The sequence below is a fragment of the Amphimedon queenslandica genome, unplaced genomic scaffold (genome assembly GCF_000090795.2).
Source record: "Amphimedon queenslandica unplaced genomic scaffold, v1.1 AMPQUscaffold_13338, whole genome shotgun sequence".
Lineage (NCBI taxonomy): Eukaryota > Metazoa > Porifera > Demospongiae > Haplosclerida > Niphatidae > Amphimedon > Amphimedon queenslandica.
This window is the reverse complement of record NW_003546426.1, coordinates 136,134-155,755: the sequence shown is the minus strand read 5'-3', so window position 1 is coordinate 155,755 and position 19,622 is coordinate 136,134. Positions and strand designations below refer to the sequence as shown.

General features: G+C 35.4%; 3 protein-coding genes across 3 annotated transcripts in view; 1 reads left to right on the top strand and 2 right to left on the bottom strand.

Moving 5' to 3' along the window:
* LOC100641936 (conserved oligomeric Golgi complex subunit 2-like) overlaps window positions 1–11,523 on the top strand; it is a 12,732-nt gene extending 1,209 nt beyond the window's left edge. Inside the window, exons 4-16 of the mRNA XM_019998140.1 lie at window positions 1,076–1,261; window positions 1,450–1,629; window positions 1,983–2,234; window positions 2,797–2,936; window positions 4,802–4,857; window positions 5,190–5,317; window positions 5,428–5,478; window positions 7,069–7,128; window positions 9,672–9,747; window positions 9,803–9,951; window positions 10,002–10,120; window positions 10,431–10,602; window positions 11,260–11,523. Of these exons, the coding sequence (XP_019853699.1) occupies window positions 1,076–1,261; window positions 1,450–1,629; window positions 1,983–2,234; window positions 2,797–2,936; window positions 4,802–4,857; window positions 5,190–5,317; window positions 5,428–5,478; window positions 7,069–7,128; window positions 9,672–9,747; window positions 9,803–9,951; window positions 10,002–10,120; window positions 10,431–10,602; window positions 11,260–11,367 (1,677 nt within the window). The 3' untranslated portion in view covers window positions 11,368–11,523. The remainder of the gene's footprint in view (window positions 1–1,075; window positions 1,262–1,449; window positions 1,630–1,982; window positions 2,235–2,796; window positions 2,937–4,801; window positions 4,858–5,189; window positions 5,318–5,427; window positions 5,479–7,068; window positions 7,129–9,671; window positions 9,748–9,802; window positions 9,952–10,001; window positions 10,121–10,430; window positions 10,603–11,259) is intronic.
* An 18-nt stretch (window positions 11,524–11,541) lies between these two features.
* On the bottom strand, window positions 11,542–12,168 carry LOC105313239 (Sjoegren syndrome/scleroderma autoantigen 1 homolog). Its single transcript, XM_019998142.1, has 3 exons — window positions 12,058–12,168; window positions 11,915–12,011; window positions 11,542–11,869 (listed from the first exon to the last, which is right to left on the bottom strand). Exons 1-3 carry the CDS (start codon window positions 12,166–12,168, stop codon window positions 11,592–11,594), a joined length of 486 nt encoding a protein of 161 aa, XP_019853701.1. The 3' UTR covers window positions 11,542–11,591.
* A 16-nt stretch (window positions 12,169–12,184) lies between these two features.
* LOC105313238 (uncharacterized) lies at window positions 12,185–19,616 on the bottom strand. The gene is made up of 17 exons (XM_011406501.2): window positions 18,049–19,616; window positions 17,894–18,001; window positions 17,539–17,641; window positions 17,400–17,461; window positions 17,128–17,352; window positions 16,917–17,046; window positions 16,623–16,717; window positions 16,427–16,564; window positions 15,984–16,145; window positions 14,839–14,913; window positions 14,363–14,487; window positions 13,708–13,787; window positions 13,521–13,659; window positions 13,159–13,260; window positions 12,786–12,971; window positions 12,439–12,544; window positions 12,185–12,384 (listed from the first exon to the last, which is right to left on the bottom strand). The coding sequence occupies exons 1-17, from the start codon at window positions 19,606–19,608 to the stop codon at window positions 12,301–12,303; spliced, it is 3,480 nt and encodes a 1,159-aa protein (XP_011404803.2). The 5' UTR covers window positions 19,609–19,616; the 3' UTR covers window positions 12,185–12,300.
* Window positions 19,617–19,622: the final 6 nt, after the last annotated feature.

The following is a 19,622-nucleotide window of genomic DNA, read 5'->3' as shown; positions in this document are numbered from 1 at the left end:
TTACTTGTTTCCATTCTTTTTTCTTAATGTAATAAATTAGATTTTTGTTATGATTCTGTGGTTAGGTTAATAATATTCATGCTGATCACGTGCGCATAAATTAAAATGGCGTCAAACCACAAACCCACGCCTTGTCTGCAGCTGGTAGTGGTGGGCGATACTGGCCAAAATGGATTCGATACGATACCGATCGATATCAGCTCATATCGGGAGTATCGATACAGTTTTGATACGATATTTAGGCCACACCTATGGAGTCACACCCCTTATTATTGACTGTTTTCATCGATGTTTTCATGCACGTGTATCCACGTGTGTGTATTATACGTCATTAACTTATTAAAATTTTCATTATTAATATTATTTAACCATAATAAATGGGCGTGGCCAACGTATCGATCCGGATTCCTTCAAAATTTCGATACCGATACGAATCGATACCGTAAAATATCGTTTGTATCGATAAAATATCGATATATCGCCCACCACTAGCAGCTGGATTTTGTCTTCCATTTTGTTCCCTGTCCTGCTTCTCTTTGAAACTACCTTTGTGGTCCTTGACTCAAGCCCAGAGGAGTGATGTAAAAGCCAACTCGAGCACTTCCCAGGCTTAAAAGATTAGAGAGGAGATAGAAGAAGATGAAAGAAGAAGAAAAAAAAGTCTGAAGAATTTTGCAGAAATTTGAATTTGGGCCTATTCTCCAAAAATGCTCCCGCTACATTACAGTCCACTTTAAAGGTACGAGGAGAATCGCTCAGTGAAGGAGAGCTCATCTAAGCCATTTATAAGGCTGTACAACGTCAGATAAAAGAGTTATAAGTGTTTGAAAAACATAAAAACGGCCGCCATCTTGAAAAACCTACCTCAATCCTACATATAGGCTACCGCCTATATAATATTGCATCCAAATTTGAGACATAAATACTAAATAAAATGCTCTTGGTGACAAGGTCTATACTATAGTTTTTACTTAAAATTTCATAATGAATAGGTCCATGTAAAAAAAAGAATTAAAAAAGAATTTGTATTAGTATACCATTTAGAGTTAGTTTTGTAATCTGTATATTCTTATAGGTTGCTGTGCATAGGTTAATGATAGTAATGGAGAGTGTTGATTTATTGGAGACGTTACTAATGAACAGTCCTGATCTGAATAGTATGAGTAATAATGAATTGGATAGAATCGCTATGGAGTATAACAAGTTACAGTATAATGCTAGTTTGATCACTGATATACAGGCAATAAAGGATTTACATCCAGTAAGTATTTATAGTAAAGTTATGTGTAATGTAAGGCATTTTATTTTAGCCAATAGATATCAATGTTTGTACATCACATGTACATAATGAAATGGAGCATTCATGCATTTATTAATTATAATACTTTGTTTGATAATAGTTGTAGTACTACATGTAATTATCGTAAGTTTTGTTATCATTATCATTAGAGAATAGGAAAGATTACTGATCAGATTCAGTCAATATTAGAGGAATTTTTTATAAAGTCTGTTTCATCACAAGATCATCAACTCCTCATTCACACATTAGAAATATACTCACTGATATCACGCCATTCTGTGGCTGAGTCTCTCTTTCGTGTATCCTTCATTCGACCTTCATTAGAAAAAGTACATTAAATATGTTAATGTGCACACTTTAATTACTACAGATAGGAGAAATAATGTATGCTTAATGAGTTAATGTGGCAATGAATAACATGTACATGATATTGTTAAAATTAGATTTTTTCAATAATGATAATTGAAATGGACTCCTTTACAAAGTGTTGTCGTAAAATAACAAATACCTGCATGTAGCTGATATTGTGCATGATGTTCCACTTACATGTATTGATATGATTGCTATGTAGACAAAATTAATGAGTAAAAGAAAAAATTCAATCAGCATTCCTAGTCACAATACAATAATGAACAGGCTGTGTGTATTAATTTTTGATTAATTAATTTCATCTCATTTCTAGATAATATCTTCAAAGGCTGTATTAACGCACCCTCAAGGAATCAGTGGCATGTATTCTCAGGTGTTGGGTGTGATTAAGAAAGAATGCCAATTTCTGATTGAAGTGTGTGATGGAATACAGGACAGGGAGGGAGGAGAATCTCAATCTGGTTTCGATTTCCTTGTTAACAGTGTTTGGCCTGAAATTGTCTCGTTATTTGAAGCTAAAGCTAGCCTTGTATTTGCACCTGGTAATCCTGACAACTTTCATAAAGTACGTCTATGATGGAGAGAGAGAAAAAAGTTGGACAGGGTTTTTTTACAGGATTTTGGCATAGGAGAGTGAGAGATGGATGAATGGGGCCTTATTTTCTTATTTTTGGCAGTTGGCAGTTTTCAGTTTGAAATTGGTAGTATTAAAACCACCGATTGTTGATTTGAATGATCCATGTGTGCACAAAATTAAAACTGCCAAATAAAAAGCCACTAAACTTAAGTGCAGAGAATGAAGGAGGAAGTTGAGAGAGGGAAAGCTTAAAATTAATGTATGATATACATGTAGGAACACTATATCTTTAGATTTATATACATGTACATGTACATGTATTACAAAATGTACCGTCATTGACATGTACATGTACATGCATGTTCATATACAAGTACACTACACAATTAATTTGCCTTCACTAAATAGAGATATATGTATTAGCATCTTGATTTATAATTACATGTGCTTGTGCTTGTTCATGTATATGCCTCTAAATGTACATTTGTTACTAAATCTACTATAATGTCTCTCTATGCATCATTATATTGATGCATTTAATATTTACTAGAACTATGTGTCCAGTATGGAGTTTGTGGATCAGTTTGAGTCTCAGTGTCACTCACTGTCTGAAGTAAAGCGTTTCAGAAATCATTCCAGCTACCATCAGTTTATGAATAAATGGAGTCTACCTGTTTACTTCCAAATAAGGTATTACAGAATTGCTTACATTTAACTGTCACTGCATAATAATAACATTGGAAATTTAGTGTTTACATGTGTATATCCTGTACTCAGTCAGCAAATGCTTTATGTATATTGACCAATTAGAGGCTAATAATAGACTAATAGTATGAATTAATGTGATGTGCGTGTACTTGTATAGCAATAAGGACTCATTGTTGTTGTTTTTGTAATAATTAATTTCTTGAAAGTGAAGCTACATGTACATACTCAGCACTTTTAATTTTGAGCTTATTCCGATTAATTTCTTAGAACCAAAATCAGGCCAAGGCTCCTGTACTATAGTATGTTTTGCCAAAAGTGACTTCTTCATTTTTATAATTTTTCTGTGTGTAGCAAGTTTAAACTGATTCTTATTAAACTTGGATTTTTTTAATAAATTTTTTTAAGTTATTCAAAATTTTGGCTAAATTTTCCAAAAAATGATTAGAAGAGAATTCACCATTTTTATAATTTCTTTTGATACATATACATGTTCCTATATTATGTAGCAAGTTTTAATTGATTTCTATTGAATTCGAATTTTTTCAAATTGCTAATTGGGGCGAGTATGAGCGAGACCTGCTCTAATCTTTACAGGTCTATTTTAGGTTACGTCTTGTTTGTGAACGGAAGATAACGGTTTATAAACCAGTATACTATTAATAATTTTGAACCACACAGACAAAATTAATTTCAAGGGTGTTGTCAAAAAGAACAAGATGGCACCATTTAAACGCGACAAATTTGTTTTAGTTTTCTAACAGCTAGATAGAGAGGGGCTATCTAAAGCATCCTAAAGACTAAGGAACATAATAGCAGTCTGATCTAAGACTCCTCTAGATTAGTCCTCTCATTGATAGAATTAAGATTGTAAGAAAAGCTTGACACATCTCAGAGTGGCAGGACTCATTCTTGTCTTTTTTACTGGGTGTGTTAGCTGGTGTGCTTTCTCTGTTCAGACCCCAACCATGAGGATGGGGTCTGAATATGCATGCTGGCTAAGAGCTAAGATTGATTTTATTTTAATCTTCTTATCAAACAATGTCAACCGATGGCTCATGCTCACCCCTTCAATGTTTACATTCACCTAGTGTTACTTAAAGTCCATGTTCATGACATGTATTGTACTAGTCAGCTCATGAAGCTCGCTTAGCATGCTTTGTGACAAACTTGTCTCAGCCTTTGATTCCTTTGCCAAACCCCATTAAAATTGCATAGTACATTGTATGTACATGTACTTCTAAGAGACATTTTTTATTTGTATAGCACATAGGCAGCAGCAGGACTTGAGGAGCAGTTGGGCAAGAAATGGCGCGCGAAGTGCGCCGTAATTTTGACCACACCCACTTTCTTTGCACGTATTTTGGGCGTGTACTCAACACATGTATACAATATGATATAGCATAAAAATGCACCTAAATGCCCCCCTATCTTATCTGTAAAGCTCTATAGCTAGTCCTGGTCCTCCTGGAAGGCTTGTTGACAAGGAAAGCAAAAAAGATAGTCTCTTGCTAGCCATGGTAATTATTCATGACTAAAAATGATGTCATTAATTAAATTTTCATTTCCGGTCAAACTTTTTTGTCGGCATTGCCCGTCCATGCCCAACCCTGCCGCCGCCTATGGTATAGCATAGTCTCATTCAGAAATCCAGTCCCATATCATGATGCAGCTACTATTGTTGATAATATTGACTTAGTAACTAATACTACATGTAACTATCCATTACTGGTATTGCCCTCAAGATATTTACCTTATATGGTAGTACAATGATTAAGTCCTGAGTCATTTACAAGATGCACATATTAATACTCACTACCTCTCACTTGTGATTTAATTAATTGTTTTAGATTCCAAGAGATTGCTTCACAGCTTGAATCAGCACTGCAACTTCCACTGGAGGAAGGTAATTTGTCACATTTCCTAACTTAAGCCCATATATAGATTACTCCATTGCACCAGTGAGCCTAAGGTTTCATACTTATAGCAATGGAATGGCTTCTATTGTACAGTGTGAATTTATGGCAACATGTGACCCTTGTGATAAGATAAGGTTATAAAGTTATTATCCTTGTAAGTATAATGATGAGTTAATTGTTTGCACTGCAGGTCAATCAGATCATTATAATTTAATTCCTAATAGATTACCCTAAATTCTAGAATGTAGATAACATTAACTGACATCATTATGTAGATTATACTGATACGTCAGTGATATAATATTTATATTTATCACAGTGAAGGATGGTGACAGCCCCTATTCATTACAAGTGTTTGTAGTACTGACAGAGTGTATTACCTCTTGTTGGTCTGATGGTATATATCTCTCATCTCTTGTCCATCGGTTCTGGAAACTAACTCTACAGGTAGTAATAGAGACAGAGAGTAATGGGAGGGAGGAAGGGAGGGGCAGAGGCTGAGAGCCGAGAGAAAGGGAAGCACAATTATGATAATTATTGACATGTCTCAATTGTAGCTGGTGATCAGGTTGGGGGTATGGCTTAAGGAGCTTTTGGACTCACAAAAGGTACGTTTGATGATATTGATTGGGTACATATTCTTTTTGTTCTACCTTGGTACTACTGGCTAGTGATAAATTACTTCAAATGATAACAATGGTATGTTGGATTGTGTCAGATGTAAAAATGGCAACCATTGTGATAATTGTAGAGCTTCAATTGGCATGCATAAAGTGTAGTGGGCTCACTTTACATATATGCATGCCATCATTGCCATGCAGTTATTTATGTGTGTCTTCACTTGATGATGATAATCATAACTCATGATTAATTTAATGATGATATTTTACGATAAATAATGCCTGGTACTAGTTTTATAAGTCAACTATTATGACATTGCTATCAGTATACAGTGTAAAAATGTTTTGTGTAATTAACAAAGTAATTCTTTGATTGCATATAAATGTATGTTTATGTTATTGTTACAGTGTGTACATAATGTCTGTTTACTTCATGCACCATATTGTGAGGGAAAATGAGGGAATGCATCTACTATCTGTTTGTTTGTATTGTTAGATGTATCATTGATAACGATATGTTAGTTTGCTATTGACTCGGAAATGTATGCACACAACGATATACAGGAACATGCACTTTAGTTTCTTAGAATTTAACATAATGTATTTATTGCATGCCTTGGTCGGATTCACTGCTTCATTGAAAGGTGTATTTTTGATTAATAAGCTTTATCAATCTACCAATTTGATTCATAGTTTCTCCTTTCATAAGTGGGGCTGATGTAGGCTGGTTGCTTTATTAATAGTCATTCAAATTTTGATTATTGCACTATAAAAGCTAAAAATTAAAGCTTTTAGGAAACCTAGACCAAATAAAGAAAGGTCTCCCTTTATCTAGCTATATGGCTACATGTAAAGATATTTTTGTGTGCATGAAGCAGGGTTTCCCACAAAGTATGCTTAAGCAAGCCAAAAAGCATGCTTCATAAGCTAAAAAGCCTTGTAATAATTGAATACAGTTTTGTAACAACTTTTAAAAATACATTTTTGATTGGAATCAGTTCAAAATTTCTACACATCATAAGGATGTCTATATGTATCAAAAAACTTTATTAAGATAGAGAACTCTCTCCTAGAAATTTTTGGCAAAATACCATGTCCTACACCTACATGTATATCTGCATTTTTGACCAGATTTTTTAGCTACTTTAAAATTCACTAACAAAGACTGAGCACTAGCCAAAATCCTATGGGAACCCTGACATGAACTGTGGGCTCACAATACTTATGTTGCAACCATAATACAGCACTTCTGGTCTGGGGTCGCAACATACATGTACATGTAAGTATTATGAACCAGTTGACTTATAATTTACTAGTGTTAGTTCTGTAATTACAACATGTCAATTTTGTGTTGGGGATTAGAATGCACTACATTTTTTGGCTGCTGTAATGTAAATAGAATTATCTCTTCTATTTAAAGTATTTAAGCAATAGAAGTTTACTGTTAGGTAGTTCTCTTGGATTTAATAATGATTGTGAACTGAAATTACAATTGTTACTGCTAAAGGAAGCTTTATTAATTGTTATTTAGCAGTTATGAATTATGATGCCATGTGTTATAGCTCTTTTAATTTGTAGCCTCTTTCTGTTACTGAATGTGTAAAGCTTGTCACAGATATTGAGTCATTTATTGACAAGGTAATGTTTGTAATAATTGTTAATTGACATTGTGAAACATCCCATTCCCTCTATGCCCTAACTTTCTTTGATGTGATTACTCTCCTTGGTGTACAATGTACTCCATTTTGTAAATAGCAGAATACTGTATAGGCAGGCATGAAAAAATGAACTAACTTTTTAAAAATATTTTTTAAAGGCAAGAAAAGATATTTTACAAAATTAAGTAAAAAAGGAACCTTAAGATCTACAGTATCAAGTACAAGCTACATGTATAAGTGATATAAAGTGTATTAAGACGTAATACATGTAGTTTTGTTGTATTAGGCACACGACACAGTAACTATCTCTTGTTTCCAGTACCAATCCTTCTTGCTAGTGAGTGGACTGCAACCAGTACTGTATAGCACTGGTATTGGGTAATACACTGCACGGCATTTGTGAGGAACTATAGAGTTAGCTGATCTCCATGTTGTATCTTGACAGTCGGCCTGGAATATGTATGATGGGAACCGATGAGGATTGTAATCGCATTTGTAATTCCAACCACAGGCTTGATTGAACTGTTGAGCGTGTTCTGGTATGTACTCATTGCAGACCTCATGAGGCGTGAGTTTGTGGAAACGAGCATTTCTTATTATCTTTTTGAACTCCCAGTGTTTGGTAGCTGCTGCGTCAGGTAGTGATATATTGACCCCAATGTGAAGGAAGGGTTTGGTCAGTATACGATAATTGTACTTCTGTATGAACCAGTTGATGTCATAGTCTTCACATTCATCTTCTATTGATGTGGTGTTGTTTCCACTCTGAGCCTGCACTGCCAAGAGAAAACATAAAAAGAGAAATATTTGCATCATTATTTTTATGATGATAACGATTTGCAATTAATGATTATAATATATCACTTGAATTATTTCCTTTTGGTTATGGATGACTGCATGTTCTGCTCTCTTCCTTTTATATCCTCTCTCTATCACTCATTGTTATTGTGTCTCTATTGTGAACGGGAGTACTGTGCCGTGGTTAGTACCAGGTGATCTCATTCCTTTCTGTTTAACTCTCACATCACCTATAGACTACAATTATAATGACACAAGCACATTACACAATCAGTCTGTTAGCTTTGAATTCACTGGAGGCTGATAACTCTATTGATATTATGACTCAGAGCGCAGGGGTCATTGTGGGACCTGAAAAAGAGCCTTGGGTTTCATTTCAAGGTCCTCCTTATCAGATGATTTGCTTTTTATCATTAATAGGATGTCATTCTGTTTATTCATATATTCACAGTTTCAATGATTCCTCGCCCCGTGGCTAATAAACTAGTATTTTAGAGAGTTTATTACTCAATAGCATTTCTGTTTCATTGTTACATCATTCTAATTATGTGGATGCCCATCCTCTTGAACTCGATTTATTTACAAAAATGTAGCTGCATAGTTTGACCCTTTAACATTAATGGCACTCATGGTGGGCTGCTAATAAGATTATGTGTGTATACATGGTATACTCAGTGAGTAAGTCTTCAGTGTACTCATGTCATTGGTATACTATCAAAACACTGAAAGTGTTATTGAGAATTCTGATATGATTATGATGAATCATAGCAATACTATGAAAGTTAACTATATGCAATTAGAAATCATTTGATCAATTGAATAATATATGTTATTTATCATACTAAAATTAAAATAATTGAAATAATAGGCCTAATACATATTGAAAAACTATAGTCAATCAAAGTCCATTTGAGCATCTGCAATCTGAGTTATATTGATAAGTACTCCGTATCCATTGATATGATCCATTGTCGTTACTGCTGCTGCCTCGCTGTGAGTAGCCTCCTTTCCCTTCTTCAATATTCAGCTTTGTGTATCGTAGAACAGGTAACCTTTTCCTATCTATGATGCACTGTTTCTGTGGTTTTTTGCCACAGTATGGTGTCTTGCATGCCCCTCTTAGCAATAAAGCAGGATAACGGAATGGGTCATAGTCACATTCTATGTTAAAGATGCAGCCACCCTCACTAGTCCTGGTATCAATCAATCTCTTGAGCTGCCTCTCACAATATTCAGTTTCATTGATGCTCTCATTATTTCCTCCTATTTGTTGGTTCATGTTGAGTAAATTGAGGAGTGGGGCTATACTTGACCTGTTGATGCTTTGCTGGATTGATAGCAGTAGACTGTGAGGTACATCTCTTGGTACTATTGATGAGTGATTAGTTATTGTTGTTATTGTTATGTTGATTGATGCCACTGGCTTAACTACAGCTACTGGACTTGAGTCTGTAAGCATAGCTCCCATTAGTAGTAGTAGGGCAGGGAATAGCATCATCTTCATCATCTTTCTTAGAGCCTTCCTTCACTTGTCTTATTATTGGGAAAAAAGTATTAGCAAGAGTATACTTTATGTGGGTTTATACTCAGTAATCTTGTTTCCTTGTGGTAGTTTCAGTGTTTTTATAGTATGAAAGTGAAGCCATTATAAACTAATTTCCCTTATATTACATCAGTATGTAAATGATATTCTTATATTTTATTATTATTTTTGTCACCAACTAGGGCAAAGTGTTTTCCGAAGCCGGAGGAATGAAGGGGAAGCTAGATATAATATCTTGTGATTCGTTAAGTCTTACAAGTCAGTCTTTAGGATATATCCTTTCACATGACTTTATATCATGCTCATTTAATAGGAGCCTTCCTCCAAACATGTGATAATAGTGTGATGTCTTTAGTACCCAGATTTGGTGATATGGTAATTTCAAGCCTCACACGTCAGTGTGCTGAAAATTTGGAATCAGTACAAACTATACCTCGTCTTTTTCGTAGAACTAATCGAGAGGTCCGTTTTCATTTTGTCATAAAAAAGAAAATATATTCTTTGTCGTTAAGGTCCCATCAAAGCCCTCTGGTTATGTATCAACAGTATTGAAGCCAGTCTCTCTCATTGATGTTACAATGGGGCATGGCCATGAGTGGGGGAAGCAAGTTATTGAGAATGTCACTGAAAAGTGAGTTCAATGTTTCTTGTCATAGTTTAACTATTTAGGCCGATCTCAGTCTCATTACACTTTGTCTTGTGTCATATAAATAACCTTTTCACCATCACCATTATAAGCTAGTTGTTTTGATGGGTTCTATATTAAGATGTCAACCAAGTAAAAAATTTGTGTGTCTTATTTTATAAAAGGGAAATTTTAGTACTCGGGAAAATATGCACCATAATCAAACTACATGTACCTGGGAAACACCAGGATAATAAATTACACTCACATACCCTTTACTTGTTCAGTCATGTGTTTTTATTAATTTTAATTACAGATATCATGAGGTCACATCAGAATTGCTGAGTAATGTAAAGCGAACAGAGGACAGTTTAATGAAACTAAAGAGAAGCAGACGTTCACTTATACCAGAGACATCTAGTGGCATGAGTGATGATAATAAAATACGCCTTCAGCTCTCAATCGATATTGAAGCTTACATATCGCAAGTGAGTAGTGCTCTCCCTTCTTTGCTTTGTTCTTATTAATAAGAAATTGTATGTGAAGTGAAAATTACTTAAAACTTGTAAAGTTTCTGCATCTTTAATTAATACAGACTTATCAGGCCTAAGGAATTGGAGAAATCCCCTTATCATTTCTCTTTAAGATACCCTTCACCAGTATAACATCAATGCAATATTGACATTACACAATATGGGCAATCCCCTTCCAAATATTAACCACTAATTATTTTTTAAATCTACACAGCCAAGGGTTAGCATGTATGATACAAGGCACTGCCCAAAATCAATGAATAGAGTCTGATTACAGTATTGATACAATCTGACAAGTATCGTTGCTAAATCATGCCTGTTGCTCTGGCTGAACCAGTATGTATTCCAACATAATTGTATCAAGGCTGATAGATCCTGCTAGGGTCATTGCAGTGTTAGCTGCCCAAAATCCATGATTCAGGATGCATTAGGTCGGATCAGCATTCATGATTCAATCATAAACTCTTGGCTGTGTACAATATGCATGTGTATTAACTTTGAGTGACGGGAATGACATGGCAGCTAATAATTATTGTGTTTGTAGTACTCTACTCCTACAATTTGTTTATATTTCCTTAGTGAGCAAGTTTAAAGTCTTTATTTGTTTATTAGATCCATAGCCTCCTACCTACAGTGGATGTATCTATATTAAACAAGTTAGAGGAAATTGGAAGGTCAGCAAGGACAGCATCACTAAGCACGACTGCTGTGGCAGACTGAGAATGACCATTTGGCACATGTTAATGTATAGTTTATTCATTGATCAAGCCAAATGTGGTTGATACATGCATACAACAATATTTTGCAATGTGTCTCATAATTAATTTTTAAAATTTTCACCTGAAGATAAAATCGTGACACTGTCATCCACAAAAATTTTGTCATCACTCATCATACATTTGAAAAAAATTATGTTACAAAATACGAAACAATTACATAGACTATTAAATGTCTTTAAGAGATTTAATTGTATTTGCACACTCTCTTATCAGCTGACATAAATGACTACTATACTCAACTGATTGACTTGTTTCTAATTGACGAGCAGCTACTGTCATTTTCTTCAGTAGAATCTCACGCACACCCTCAATACTGGTATGTCCCTTAGCATCATCATCAGTTATCACCAGAGGAGGAAGAGCAGGAAGAGGGGTTGGGGATGGAGGGTTCCCCCCGTGACATGCTGTACTATCTGGCTCTTCATTATCAGTTTTTGATATATCTGAAGGGTATTTCAATTAATTATAATCATCATCTGTCCCCTCACCTGTTGTTGATGTAAGTGTTTGTGTTTTTCGTTCAGGAAGCAATTCTTCACATAAAACACAGAGTGGCTTGTTACGTTGCTTCTGTACCAGTACTGTCTGCCTTATTGACTAATAGGATTATCAATCACTGATAATAACTCACAGTGCATTCCCCACAGTGTTCAGCTAACATGCGGTAGCCTTGCAAAAGATATTGGCCTATTAATGAAGCAGCTTGATCTCTCAAAGCTGGACTGAATGCAGTTGACGCCATTTTTTTAATTCTTTTAAAATTATAATAATTATTTTTCCAAAATTATCAATCAATTATTGTTACAACAATTAAAATTAATTTAAAAGTATCTATCGTTACAACTATTATTATTATCATGTTAGTGAAAAGTAACTACTGTACATGTTGTGGGGTTGGAATGGTTGATGGAGGACGTGGTGGGACCTTTGATCTCCTACCAGCTGATCGCTCACGTGGCTAAGAATTAAGAGAAAGTATAGTAATGAAAATTAATTATAATAGTAATAATACCTTAGGTACTGCTGTTAATATTGTGGTAGATGTTTTAGCACCAGCTCTTCCCTTGTATATGTGACCATCTTGTCCGATAATGTCCATTTCATCATGAATGTTAGCACTAAAAATTATTATTGCATGTGTAATTGCATAGCAACAGTATACATGTACATGTACAGTATGTGTGTATATACTGTACTTGTAATGTACATGTGCATGTACATGTGAATATTGCACAACCATGCATAAAAACATTCATGCACATGTATAGTAGTGCTTTTAAATGTCTGTGTGTGGATTTTACCAAGAATGGTACACAACATGTTTTACAATAGTCTGTACATGTACATGTACATGTGTACCTTCTTTTGATGTGGCTGGTTGGTGGAGGTGGAGGAGCAGGTAGTGGAGTACCATCAAGTGTGTACACTGATGAGAGAGGGGTGGCTCTAACCCTTTGATGGGGTCGAGTGAGAGTGTGACTACCACCAGCACTTCTAATGGTAGCTGGGAATGGAGGCAATACCATCATACCTGACTGTGTACCACTAGTGGGGAAAGAAAGAATAATAGAGTGAATTGAAATACTGGCATTTGTATACTAATTACATGTAAATGTAATATACAATCTACATATATACAGTACATGTGTATACATCATAACAATTGATCATAATAATGTTGATTGTAGATGTACATGTGTGATTGTGTGTACATGTATGTGTCTGTGATTACATTCTTTGATGTCTTCGTATCATCTCAAGTTCATAAGTTGTGTAAGGACGGAAGGATCTTATTCCAGGAAGCATTTCAATTTGAGGTAATGTGGGAACAACACTAGAAGAAGTGAGAAGATACAGAGAGAAGCACAATGTGACATTATACAGTACATATACCTGTCAGTCAAAACCTTAATCACATACATGTACAATGTATATGTAAGTGTGTAATAGAAAATTAAATTGATACATGTACATTGTGTACATGTACATACAATATGCAAGATAGTACTATTGTACATGTGTACATGTACATGTATCATAAAAGGGAATGAACCTCCTAAATATATTTACTATAAGAAAGTAGATGTAACTTACTCATTAGGTTTCAACCCCAGTGGTTTATCACATGATATGCAACGGAATCTTAAAGGTTTACGGAATCCAGCAGCATCATCAGCTAAAGTCTCCCCACCAGGTACTACTGTAGGAACTTTAAGTTTGTCAAACTTCTTGTCTATTAAGATATGAAATAATTTCACACTATAATGATGTATCAACCTACCAAAGTAACTCTTCAATGGCTCTAATTCTAAACGATCTAATTTCCCATCGACATCTTCATTAATCTGAGATACCGCTGTCCTGTAACAATCAATAAGGATGCATTACGTACTTGTATAGCAATAATGGTATTTAACAATATACATGTCAGCATTATTGTACAGGTCAGTATGGTCATGGTACATTGATATTATAAATTATACTTAACAGCACTAATACATGTGCAATTTACAGTTCACTGCACTGTCATAGTAGGGATTTTTAACTGACAGTACTTTGTCATAAACAGTGGGATGATATTTTGCTGATTGTTGTTACTCACACCCTGAAGCCCTTGGAATTAAGGAAGGGTGAGTTACACATTTAATGAACATTATCATTGTGTATGTAAACTCATTGTACTCAGTACTGTAACAACTACTAATGAAAGTGAAGTACACATTATACAAGTAAGGCAAATTAAACTTTATTTTGCTTAGGGTAAGTTTAGTTCCATTACGCCCCTTCACTATAGCACTTTCTATAGTCATATGAGTGACCTACATGTACATGTACATTGTATGTACAGTTTCATGAATAATGAGTTTAATGACAATATAAATTATACACATGTACATGTACATGTAGAGTAATGTGTGTGTGTAAATGTAATATACCTAAAAGCTTCTTCCTGTCCAAGTAAATGTGATTTAGCATCTCGTATCTCGCGATCAAGACGTTCAAATGTTGAGTCAACCCAATCTCTACTGGCTTTACCCTCCAAAGCAACTCTGTCAGCTTTCTGTTGAATACACATACATGTATTAAGGGCAGCATAGGTAGACATAAAGGTACTGTACATTACATGTACATACAAAGTTTAGTTGATTATAATTAATGTAAATGTACTTGTACATGTACATGTATATTGATTTTAATAATTATTTTTCTACATGTGTATATACAGTAGTGCAAATGATTTGGCATGTCTTCGGCCAATCGAACATTTTTGGCACTAACAAATTAAAATGCATGTACATGTATGTACATGTAGATCAGCATCAATTTCTGCTGGACTACATGTACATGTACATGTTGTACATGTACTGTACATACATCTACATGTACATGAACATTTCTAAAATTTACTTACCTCTTCAACTTCAATAGCAACTTGATCCCTATCAGCTTTGGTTGACTTCAACTGATCAACTTCTGAATATAATGTCTAAAAAAGTACATGTACATATACAATGTGCTTTGCTGATCAAAATATTACTACACGTACATGTATATACATGTAGTTGCATTTACATGCACATAAATTGCAGGGTTTCCCACACAGCATGCTTCATGAGCTTACATGTACTACAATAATAGTATACACATGTATGTACATGTACATGCATGGTTTTAGAGCAACAGAATTTATTTAAAAAATCCAATTTGGACCAGAATTAGCTTAAACTACACATGTAGATACACAACATCAAAACAAGTACACGGTCTTTGATCCAATTTTTAGCAATTATTTTTAAATTTGTAAAAAAATCCAATTTTGATTGTAATCCACTCAAAATTTCTACACAACATAAGTACATGTACCGTACGCGTCTTAATTTTCGAGGTGTATTAAATTTCGTTATTTTCGTGCTCACCTTAAATCCACGAAATTTAAACCACCTCTAATGCCATTCTATTGTATCTAGACTATGGCCAGAACACGAAAATTAGCTCACACGAATATTAACTTTTGAGCAAATTTCATTGAAAACACGAAATTTTGAACCCTCGAAAATTTGAACGTATACGGTATATGTATTATTAAAATGTATAATTCCTTGCCAAAATTTAGCGAAAGATGGTTTTTCGCCCAATTATTGAGCAGCTTTAGAAACTTGTAAAAATTCAATTTTGATTGGACTTCACTCAAACTTTTTCATGCAAAATAAGTACAATGTACATATTGTGCATAAAAATAATGAGAAATTTCTTCATGCCGTTTTTGACAAAATTTGACCATTTGCCCATGTATTATAGTACTTTAAAATTTAATGACAAGAAGATGCTTGAACATTATGCTGAAGTCCTGTGGGAAACTCTGATACATTGTATCATGTACATGTACATAGCATTTCTAAATGAGCATGTATACATGTATGTATTTTAGTGAATTTACATTTTCCTGATTAATACCTTACGTGTAAAATTGTCAACTACATAATATTATGTACATTTTCTATTATCAATGGTACATGTACATTAATGTACAATGCACTAGTCAGAAATGCATTGTACTTTTGTGTGTTCTTTGCTGATGTCCAGCTCGTGTGAGAGATGAGCAGCAGTGCCAATCAATCTCTCCTGTTCCTGCTGCATTCCATTCACTAACTGTGTCAATTCTGAGAGTGACTGCTGGTCAGCAAAATTCTGACCAACAGGGCTAGAAACAGGTTTACTCTGAAAAGGAAAAAAAGAGAGAGAATAAATGAAATTATACATACACGTACATGTAGATATATGCACATGTATTTTGTATATGTGTATATGCAGTGTACTTACTATACATGCACTTTATGTACATGTACATAAATTAATGTGCATATATGCATGTGTAAGACAAAAAGAAAGAGTAAGAAAATTGAGAAAAATTAGACAATGAAAGAAAATGTATGTATTACAACTGATGCAAAACTAATTTTTATAATAATTATTGGGATTTATAATAAATACACATGTACCTTATTAGATGATACTGCATTGTTCAGTGCAGATACAGCTCTGTCCATTTCCTCCATTCTTTCTCTCATTTGCGCTAACTGTAATCCTAATTCCTCCAATCGACTGCTATCAACACCACCAGATGATCCACCAAGAGCCTGTTAATGAGAAATAATAGAAATGATTCTTATTTCATACTGTCACATAGCAACTTGCCCTTATTTGATTTGTTAAATGATCAATAGCATTTTGCATAGCAGTGATCCTGTCCAGTAAATCAGCAGGTACTGAGGGCTGCTTACTCATACTATCTGTATAACAAATTATTCACCTTCAACAGTTATTATTGATATACATGTACATGTACATGTACACTGCAGTATGCATACTTTCAGTAATACTCAATAAAGTGTAAAGTGTCATACATGCAATAAGTACATCATTCACTTAATATTCATAATGCATACACATGTACAATGTACGTGTACATGTACAGTATTATTTTGTTACCTTCCAAGTGTATCAGTTTATTTTGCATTTCTAGTAGCTTAGCCATGAGGTTAGCAGTTCCCTCACCATCACTGCTGGTAGGCATCAGTGATGCTAAATCAGATGCATTCACTTTTTCCATCAGAGCAGACTATAAAACAAATTAGCATAAATAATACTTTAACTGTACTATAGCTTAAGGTAAGTAAGCTATAATGTTTGTGTTATTTACTTCAATTTCCTTCATATGGGCTGATAGTTTCCCTAATTCTGATGTGTTTTGGTCGTTACATTCCTTCAATGCTTCACAGTATGATTGTAATGCTAATGAATTAATTTTCTCATTTATCTGATATATTGCACTCTCAGTAGTATTTTGATGCTCTTTAAGAGTTTTATGAAGATCATCAAGTAACGATGTGTCTGATATCTTCTTTTCTAATAAATCTATACTCTCCTAATCATAAGATAAAATCATTGTCCATATTGTATGTGCTAGTATACTTGGAGTGATCCTGATTTCTTTTGCAGTCCTTCTAGCTTTTGCCTTAACTCATTTATGAATGCTAAAAAGAAGAAATTACATTATGCACATAATTATGTTTCCGTGTGTACATGTAGATGTATTATAATAATTAGTTACCCATTAATGCATCTGTTGCTGGACTGTCAGTTGGACCAGAGGTCAGTTTCAATGACTCTAGATCTTTAAATCTTTGCTCCAAGTTTTCTGAGCTGGCAGAGACCTACATCAATATTTGCAAAGAAGCATACACGTGCAAGTGCTTAATTGTAAAATTTTTCACAAATGACATGCATGTACATTGTAGATGTACATTGTGTACATGTGTACAGTGCATATATACTCACTGATAATATACATGTACAAACTAAGGAACTACATGTAGGACACACGTATATGTACATGTACATTATGTATTAATTGCATTGCAAGTCAGTACTGAGAATTAACAAGTACACACTGCTGTTTTGCTCACCTTGCTATTGAGGGAGTCAATATGATGACCCATTGAATTTTCCATATCATTTATCCTTTGCTTTAGTGCTTGAATTTCTCCAAGCATATCATCAAATAATTGTGAGCTCTATTATAATTACATTCTAACAGTCATTAATAACTAATGCTTCTTACTTTGGCCATGTTTTGTTCTGTGCTAGTAATTCTATTGGTAAGATTTGTGAAATTCCACATGTCTTTGACTGGTGTAGCATTAGCATCAGATCCTTTTCTTTCTAGCATCTCTGGAAGACTATCAAATGAATTAACTCGTGACTCCAAATTCTGGATCTTTCTTTCAAGAGCACTCAAGTCATTGGCTGCTGTCACAATATTAGTCCGACTTCGAAATGAGCTTTGAGGATGAGGGAAGGCACCACTAGAAGGAGGACGTCCAATGAAGTCAACTGATGATATAGGTCCTGCAGAATGAACTGATGATGCAGTAGAATGTAATGGTGTCGTATCAACAGGGGTTTGTCCAGTTACAGTACCAGCACCAGTTCCTCCAATTTGTCCAACTGGTCCTCCAACTTGTCCCATAACTTGTCCAACTCCAACATGTCCTGCAACTGGTCCTCCAACTTGTCCAACCGGTCCCCCAACTTGTCCAACTGGTCCCCCAACTTGTCCAACTGGTCCCCCAACTTGTCCAACTGGTCCCCCAACTTGTCCAACTGGTCCTCCAACTTGTCCAACTGGTCCTCCAACATGTCCAACTGGTCCCCCACCTTGTCCAACTGGTCCCCCAACTTGTCCAACTGGTCCTAGAACTTGTCCAACTGGTCCTCCAACTTGTCCAACTTGTCCGACTCCAACGGCTTGTCCTCCAACTGGTCCTCCAACTTGTCCAATTCCAACTTGTCCTCCAACCTGTCCAGTTCCAACAACTTGTCCAGTTCCAGCAACTTGTCCAGTTCCAGCAACTTGTCCAGTTCCAGCAACTTGTCCAGTTCCAATACTAGCAGCTTGTCCAGGACCTCCACTTCCAACAATAACTTGTCCAGTTCCAGCGGTTCCAGTAACTTGTCCAGTTCCGGCAACAACTTGTCCAGTTCCAGCAACTTGTCCAGCTCCATCAACTTGTCCAGTTCCAGCAACAACTTGTCCAGTTCCAGCAACTTGTCCAGTTCCAGCAACTTGTCCAGCTCCAGCAACTTGTCCAGCTCCAGCAACTTGTCCAACTCCAGCAACTTGTCCAGTTCCAGCAACTTGCCCAGTTCCAGCAACTTGTCCAGTTCCGGCAACTTGTCCAGTTCCAGCAGCTTGTCCAGGACCTCCACTTCCAGCGATAACTTGTCCAGTTCCAGTGACAACTTGTCCAGTTCCAGTAGTAACCTGACCAGGAATTTGTCCTATTCCAGCAACTTGTCCAGGTACTGGAGCAGTAGTGGGGTCATGGTGAAGATGAATAGGTGAGGAATCTGTGCTTTCTGCTTGCAAACTTGCAGGGAATGCTCGATCACCTCCTCCAACAATAACAGGAGGAACATGATGCTTTCTGGTAATATCCGGTGGTTTATGGATAGGGTTCCAGCCCAGGAACACTTGTTGTTGGAGTTGAGTGTCCTCTAGAACAATCAGTCGCTTCACAATCTCATGCAAGACTCTTTGTAGATAGTTAAAATTAACGGCACTACATGGCTGCTCTCCAAGACTCAAATCTATCAATTGGATTAGATCAACGGCGGCCATTATGACACACAAGG